The sequence below is a fragment of the Stegodyphus dumicola genome, chromosome X1, assembly GCF_044657685.1.
Source record: "Stegodyphus dumicola isolate Sdum_Otavi_A_Nest chromosome X1, ASM4465768v1".
NCBI lineage: Eukaryota > Metazoa > Arthropoda > Arachnida > Araneae > Eresidae > Stegodyphus > Stegodyphus dumicola.
Window position 1 is genome coordinate 249,389,712 of NC_140780.1, and position 8,616 is coordinate 249,398,327.

The 8,616-nt window shown below is 36.2% G+C and overlaps 1 protein-coding gene across 3 annotated transcripts in view; it reads left to right on the forward strand.

Annotated features, from left to right (window-relative positions):
- Nucleotides 1-1,032, forward strand: part of LOC118197184 (serine/threonine-protein phosphatase PGAM5, mitochondrial-like) — a 74,672-nt gene extending 73,640 nt beyond the window's left edge. For all 3 annotated transcript variants that reach the window (XM_085807420.1, XM_085807421.1, XM_085807422.1), the window contains exon 6: nt 804-1,032. In XM_085807420.1, coding sequence (XP_085663546.1) covers nt 804-951 — 148 coding nt within the window. In that variant the 3' untranslated portion in view covers nt 952-1,032. The remainder of the gene's footprint in view (nt 1-803) is intronic.
- Nucleotides 1,033-8,616: the final 7,584 nt, after the last annotated feature.

An 8,616-nucleotide genomic window follows, 5' to 3' on the forward strand; every position in this document is an offset into this window, starting at 1 on the left:
GATTTTGTCAGTGCACTAAATATTAATACTGGAAGAACTTGAATTTTGAATTGGAATCTGGAAGAAATTGATTTTTTATGATGATTTTATAATACACTGCGAAAAAAAAAGTTTTCCACAAAATCATCCGAGAGTTTTCCCCCATCTTAAAAAAATCGGTGCAATTTTCAGCATGACACTGATGTAAATGAAAATGTTTTGTGGTTTACTTATTTTATGAGAACAATCAAAAAGCATAATTTAATTCTTTAAATATTGCTTCTTCCCCCCCCCCTTTTCTGTTTTCCTCATGCATTTTTTAATGAAATGTTTAGTAATTTTCATTTTTTTTAGCAAAATATAATAAAATAAAATCTATGATTGTTTGGATATTTTTCCATATATATTTATTTGAGGAAATTCAAAAAATGTATTCTAGAATTCATACTTTTATAAAAAAAAAAAAATTAGGGAAAATTTGATAAAGTTTGAAAATTGATTCTGATACCTGAGGCCTTTCCAAGAGAGCGCTTCAGTGAAGGCACCCGTGGCAAAAGGGTTAACAAATAAAAGCATTCTCTAGGTCTTATTTTTATTGCTGTGCATTTATTTCTTGAGAAGATTCTTTATGGCTACAATCAAAATTATTTTCAAATGTGCAAATGATGCATTAATATTTTTTAAACTGACTAAATTTATATTTATAAAAGCATTGAAAATATAAATATTGTATTTTTGTTGCAAATATGACTGTAGATGTGTGTGTGTGGAGATTTTCATTTATTATGCAATTATTTTTCATTGAAGCATAATTTTGCTTTTAGATCTCTACAAATACCTCCTGCTATGTGGATACGATTCTCATTATCCCATTGTAGCATATCTTGGATACAGTTATATAGTAATGGTACTGTGCGTGTCAGATCAATCGGGGACAGGGGCCACATTCCTGCAAATAGATTGACTGTTTAATATTCTAAATTTGATTTGGTTATTTTTAGAACATATTTGTAAGAGTTAAATGATCATTAAAATTCTATTGTCTTATTTTCAGTTTGAAATTAATTTTTGGACACAAACCACTGTAGTATTTCTCTTATTCTTTGATGTATCATCTTAGAAAAAGACATGAACCATCCAAAAGATAAAAGTGAAGTTATAAATATGGATATATGGAAATATAGCATCATCTTTAGAATTATTGTTATATACAGGGTGTTCGGGATAAATTTGACAGTTTCATAAGGAAAAAGAAAATCCGCTTGTATGAGTAGTAGTGAAGGTCTTCATTGAGTGCAAGCTTCATAGTAGAGGCTGCAACATTCATTTCATGTGACAAAGCCCGAATTCAAATGACAGGGTTCTTCAACACCTGTTCCTGCAGATTTGCGAGGAATTCTGCTGTACGAACGCAATCAGATCGTCTGCTAGGGATCTTTCTTCTTGCTACATCCTCGTAGTCACCATTGCAAGTCTCTAGTTCATGCCTGATTGTTTTTACTGTGTTCAGCGAGCATTGGGCAGCAGTCATAATATCCTTATTTTGATGGCCGGCACGAATCATCATGATGCAAGTTATTCTCTTTCATGATTGAGGTGAGTACCAGTCATCCATCCTTTCTGACATCTTGTATATGAATGAAGAAGGGTCCAAACTTTTAAATGACAAGTAATGTGTGTCAATACCTTCAACCTAGGAAAAATATAGTCAATTATAAATATATCAAATTTATCCCGAACACCCTGTATAATCCTTTAATAATAAACATAATTTCACCTACCTCAGTACTTTAATGAAAACAATTCCCATCGGGGACATCAAAGCCCATTCACATGGGGATCTCAACTGACAATCCTAGGAAAGGAGTTGAAGACCTTTTATATTCCTCTACATTTGAATTAATTTATAATTTCTTGTGATCTGCACACTTTTATACATTATAGTGAAAAATTTAGTCTGGATTTACTGCTTGTTATATCAGACCTCTTACCTTATACCAAAAGAAAGTTATTGGATGACCCTGGTTCAGGGCATCTACAAGCTATTGCCGACATTACATTTCCTCTCTTACATATGTTTCACATAAAACATATGTAAACATATGTGTATGTTAAGCATTTGTGTTTCAAAAACATCTTCGAATTGTAAAAACTAATGAATGTCAACGAAAATGATAAGGGGCAGAGACTGATATTTTTTTGTTATGGAACAAGATATGGTGGTGGCCAGGACAGAGACTGATATTTTTTGCTAAGGAACAACATATGCTGGTGACCAGAACTTGCTTTCCACACAAAAGTATTCACAAAATGACTTGGAAATCTCTAGATTGTGGCATTTTCAATCAGATTGATCATGGCTTAATTGACACCAGACATGCCTGACATACTAAATGTCAAGCATATCATAGAGCAAATTTTAACTCACATCATCACTTGGTAATGATTAAAATCAGAGCAGAAATCTCAAATGCCAATAAAGAAAGATTTAAAGCAGAGATAACGGAATGAATTAAACCTCAAATTGGTTTCTATAGATGAGAAATGGAATCTGTTAAAAATGACTGTTATTGAATCTGGCAACAGTCTTAGGAAGAGCAAAAAAAGCAATGGGTGAAAACTGCTTCAGTCAAAAATGCAGGTCTACTACTGACCTAAGTAAAGCATATAAAAATATGCTTCAAAGAAAGTGTACTAGATTAGCTGTTGATAAATATAAATGTGCTACTAAAAAAGGAAAAAAGATCCACTGCGCTAAAAAAACGATCCGAAAGTTAAATTTTGTGCAGAATTTTACCTTTCTGGTCGTTTATTCTCCCATCAATAAAATTCCGAGTTCCATACTCAAGGACCCCATTCCGGATATGAATTCCTGGGGTATTTAAAGGATTCCTTGCTATTGTGGTTTAATTTACATTTGTCAAATTAAGAGAGCCTTAAAATTTCGCATTAAGGAACATAAGGCATATGTTAGAAAAAAGGAAACAAGGAAGTCCTCTGTTACCTAGCATTGTTAGTCGGAAAATCACACTTTCAATTTTTCTGCAGCCAAAATTATTCAAAAAACGGCTTCCATTGGTAAATTAGATTTCCACGAGGCGTTTCACATTCAAAAAAATATTTCTGTTCTAGTTAACGAACCTAATTCCAATTCATCTTTGCCTTCAGCCTTTAAGGAAATTATGTTTTAATTATCGTTTCATCAATAGATGGCGCCAGTGGCTTAAATCCTGTCCAGCCATACGTATCTTATTCATTTGCACTTTGGTAGCTGAGAATGATGGTTCGGTAAAACCATCGAAACTAGTCCTGTGAAAATTTGCAAATATAACTCTGATTTTTGTTGTTTGACTAAATTAATACTTCTTCAGCATGTTATTTTGTCTTAATTAAGCAATTTGAGGTCAAGAATGGAGTGAGATGGGGGTGCATTTGCATGCCTCCTGTTTAATACTGCCCTCAGAAAACTTATACATTCTAGGATCAATACTAGAGGAAATGTTTTAATAAGAATATTCAGTTACTAGCATATGCAGATGATATTTGCATTTTTGGTAGAATTGTTCCTTAAATAAGCATCCATGGCATTTGCAAAAAGTGCAGAAAGATGGAGCCTTTGTGTTAATGAAAATAAATTTAAATATATCCCTTGTTTAAAATCTGACTTACCATTCAGTCGTTTAGAAATTAGTAGCTATAGATTTGAAAAAGATCTGGTTTCATTTACGTGGGAGCGAAGATGAATTATAAAAATGAGATGACAAATAGATATTTTCATGGCCTGAAGAGTTATTTAAAATCCAGTTTTCTCAAGGTAAGAACTGAATTACTTCTTTACAAGAGTTTGATAAGATTCGTTTTGACTTGCATGTCAAAAGCTTGGGTGCTGACTACATGATGAGAAATCATTGGTGATTTTTAGAGAAGGATATTGCGTTGCATACTTGGTCTGTATGAATGGATCATCGAGAAGATGTTATTTAGAGCTATACAAGATATAAAAACAACCTAATATAAAATTCTTCAAACTACAGAGACTTGAATAGGCTGGTTATCTGACCAGAATGTATAGAGTTCGATTTTATAAGAAAATCCTTCTGGCAAAGCCCACTGGCAGATATTAATTTAATGATAATTTTTAAAGCAGTTTCTGAAAAGTTATTTTGCCAAGCAGTAAGAACCAGTAAAGTGAAATAAAGCATTTTAGTTAGGATTAGTTTGGGTCATTTGTTACTAGAAGGATTTTCAATAGCATTAATCCAACTAATTTTCAAATTGAGCAAAGGCAAACATATCAGACATATCATAGTTTACTTTTTACCATTATGTATATTAAAGAGTTGCTAACATCATATAAATGTTAGTTTAAGAAAGAAAGGATATTTCCACATTAAAAAAAAAAAAAAAAAAAAAAAAGATATGATGTCTGTTACATATACAGATGGAGGACAAAATAATATGAACACCTGTGAAATAATGGAAAATCTTTATTAATAGTGGATTGGGTCACCCTTTGACTGAAGTACAGATTGAATGCGATGTGGAATAGATGCATAAAGGCCATTCCAAATATGACCGACAAGCAGATGTTTCATCCAATGAGAGCAGACCGTAGCAGAAATGGTCTGTATGCTTTGTGAATACGCTTGTGGCATGCAATTTCACAAGCGCCATTTGAAAAAGTTCATTGTGACGAGCTACTGGTAGGTTTATATTCTTTAAATAGCAACTCCAAACAAACTGGAAGAAATGAAATATTTATTATAAAATAAGTACAACAAATAGTGCCCGCAGTAAAATAAATAGCTCATGGAGAACGCGGATATTAAGTAATTCACCCTTAAAGTACAAGCAATCCTCAAAATCACTAATAAACTTTAAATTGCAGTTCAGCTAAACACTAAATTTCATAACTGATTCAGAACTGTTTAATATCGGATCTGTGTTTATATGCTTTAGCATAGGTTTTTGGAAGAATCAGTCTTAGGGCTTCGAAAATGTGTTTCCCCGAATATTCTGGAAAACTGCCAACCGTTAAAAAATTTTGCCAACGCCCACTACGAACGAATCTGCCATATCTTGCGTTTTGCTTGAGCTATTTTTACAATTCAAATGTTCTTGCAACCAGAATTGAAAGATTTACGGTTCTAAATAATAAATAGCAAACAAGCACTTAAATACAAAACATGTTGGCCACCAATTCGAATAACACAAAATAAACCCTAAAATTATTATTCTAAACACAAAAAATTCACAAATAACTAAGTAAGTCAATACACAAAAGTGTAGAAGAACAAAAAATGCAATAATTTTTTTTTTTTTCAGCATCGTCCTCTCCTCATGTACTGGACATCTATGACCAGAGAATGAGATGCAAGTTTATCATAGTGCATTGCTTTAGAATGAGTTCTCTGCATATGAACTGCTATGTCGTTCAGTTTCTTGATCATATGGAAGGACCCCTCCTAGGATATCTCGATGACGCTTCGGATTGCAGAACTAGACTTAACCTTCTACACTGAATTTCCTCTCTGTTGGCTAAGTGGCGTATTTTGTCTTCATCCTCTCGGTGTCTGTGTTGATCCTTTTCCTGTGGGGATTCCGAGGATGGACACCGTGAGTGATGGTCGCTCGTTTGACAAGCTCCCGGCAACTCAGCCAAATACTGGGAATTTTTATGCTAAAAATTATGAATGTATGATGGATAATTCAGAGATTAGGGATCAGGCTCCACCTGTGCAACTTGCGTCACCAGAGGATGAACGCATGCAACTTATCATCCAGTTTTACGACTTAAAGCAACAATTCGAGGCAATCCAGCGCCAGAAGAACTTCCTGAAAAGAACTCCTTCACCCCTGGATACAAATGGATTTGAGCAACTCGACCAGGCGGGTAAGAAACTTTTTCATAAGATCAATGACATTGTCAACATCCTAGAAGTTCCGAATTTTCACCTTCTACGACCAGAGAAGAATTTCTAAATATTCTAGAGACCAAGCACTTAGCCAAGATGGCCGCCGCTCAAACAGCAGAAGATCCTAGAAAGCAAGAGGCAACCAAACCCACGCATGAGGTGCGGGGGAAACCTGTTCAGTCGACGTCATCGCGGATGCAAAAGACGCAGACTATCGACTCTGACGGATTTATAACCCCCGCAGCTCGAAAGCAGGGAAAGGTGTCTATTGTGGATCTCACAACAGACGATTTGGCTCCTAATACTAAAGAATTAAATACTACTGTTCAAAATTCTAAATTATCTAATAATTAAAAAAATGCTACTCGTAAAAAGGAGAGGAATGTCAATAAGTATGAAAAAATTAGAAATTCCATCATTAATGGTGTTAATGCTGAAACTAACAAAACTGAAATGGCTACTGAGAGTTCTACTGAGGGAGAAAATTCCGAGGGCACGGAATGTCCCCCCCCCCCACCGCAGCCAGAGATTCCGGCTATTCATCTCAAAAGCAGTAAGAACTGGAAGACACAAGTGTCTTTCTTGAGAGAAATTGCCCCAAATTTACGGAGCATTCTTACTGACCCTATCTAAAAATATTTGTTCAAACAGAGCTGGAGTTCAGGGAGGTCACCCGCTGCATGAAACAAGCCGGCATCCAGTTCGAAACTTTCGATTTAAAGCAAGACCGGCCAGTCAAAATTGTTATCAGAGGCCTCCCTGTTGAAACTGACATCGGGGACATCAAAGAGGAAATTGAGGCGATGGGATATAAAGTGCATCGCATCGTTCGACTGACTCAGCCTGGCTCCAGACACCCTATGCCACTTGTATATTTACAAGTCATCCCTCACCCTTTCCTCGATCATCTGTTCGCCGACGGACTTTGTACTGTATATGTAGTTTAGAGTATATGATGGACACAAGGGGGGGCAAAGAACTTTTTAAAATGCATGTTTAACCAGGGTTTTAATAAAATCTACCTCGTTTACATATTGTTATATGATATTTGTAATGTAAAAGGGTTTTTAAATGCATGGCAAAGCTGCGTAAAAAGAAATAAAAATATTTTTATTAAAAGACGCATATTTCAAATCTTTAATTTCATTTATTATAAGGTAAATAATATAATACAGTAGTTTCTTTAAAATTTTTTTATTATTATAAAATACTGTTAAACAGCAATTTCTTTTGAAGATTCCTAAAATATAAGCATGATTTTTATGATTAAAATATCCAATATGACTTTTATGAACACAATTTTTCCTCAGTTTATCAACTTTGGATTAGAGAAAGGGGAATTTAACGCTCTCATTGACGAACATAATCGAACGAGACTTCTGAAAGAATAGTACCTCAACAATGTTCCAGTAGAAGTGAGGTAACTTTTTCCCCTCTTTAATAGCATCTTGCGTATGTATTTATAAGGGTGTTCAAATGAAAAGCTATGAAATGTCGCAATAACCAAACCGGTTGAAATTTGAATATGCCACTTTGGGATAACTTAATGGGATATCTAGGGACGCGAATGTAATGTTTGGTGTTGTGCGCATGCACGAAGCGCCCACATATGATGCAGGAGAGAAACAGGCAGTTGTGCATTTCATCCAATTGATGCAGCAATGCGTGTAAGGACATCATGTGGTTCATATTGCAAAATTCAATGACCGAGGAGAAACTAGGTGTTATCAGATTTCTATCTGTGAAAAGGCTAAACCAGCAGATATTCACAGCCGAATGGTCGCCGTATACGTGTGAGACTATGTGTCATATAAGTCAGGGAGAAAGTGTATTGCCCGTTATCGGGAAGGCCGGGAGTGTTCAGTGATGACCCGAGAACAGGCCAGGCAAACTCATCGAAAAGGTAAACGACCTACTGAGAAATGACTGGCGTGTCACAGTGCGAATGTTGGGGGCCAGCGTGGATAACTCTGCAGGAGAGTTTGGGTTACCGTAAGGCGTGCGCGCATTGGGTTTCGAAGAAGCTCGGCGAATCGCAAAAGGAAATGCGTATGAAGGCTAGCACTGCAACACCTGTCGAGATATGATGAGGATCCCATATTCCTGGGGCCGGTGCTGTCACTTCCAGCCAGAGACAAAGCAGGATAGCCTCCAATAGAAGCATCACCTTCCCCTAAAATATTCAAAGTTGAGCCTTTAGCAGGCAAGGCGATGCTCACCGTCTTTTTTTATGTCTGAGGTACAATACTCATCGAATTGCTCGAGCATCGAAAAAACATTATCAATAATGTGTGGTGTGAGACACTCTGTAATCTATGCAAGTTCATCAAGAGAAAACTGCCTATGCTGCTTACGGCGGGAGTGATTCTGCTCCACGATAATGCGCGTGCACACGCCTCCAAGGCCACACAGAGTGTAATGGCCAAGTTCAAGTGATAGCAGCTTGAGCATCCGCCCAGACATGTCGCCCTGCGATTTCCATGTGTTTGATCTGCTAAAGACATACCTCAAAAGGAAGTGCTTCGACTCAGACGACAAACTGAAGGACGCAGTGAAAGTTTGCCTTCTGTCACAACTACAGGAATTCTGGGATCAGGGACACCTTCGGCTCATGAAATAATGGGATAGCTGTGCTCATGCCTTGCAGACTACTTGTGAATAAAAACTTCAGTTACACCCCATAGAGTGGTTTCGTACCTTTTTCATATCAACACCCCTTATT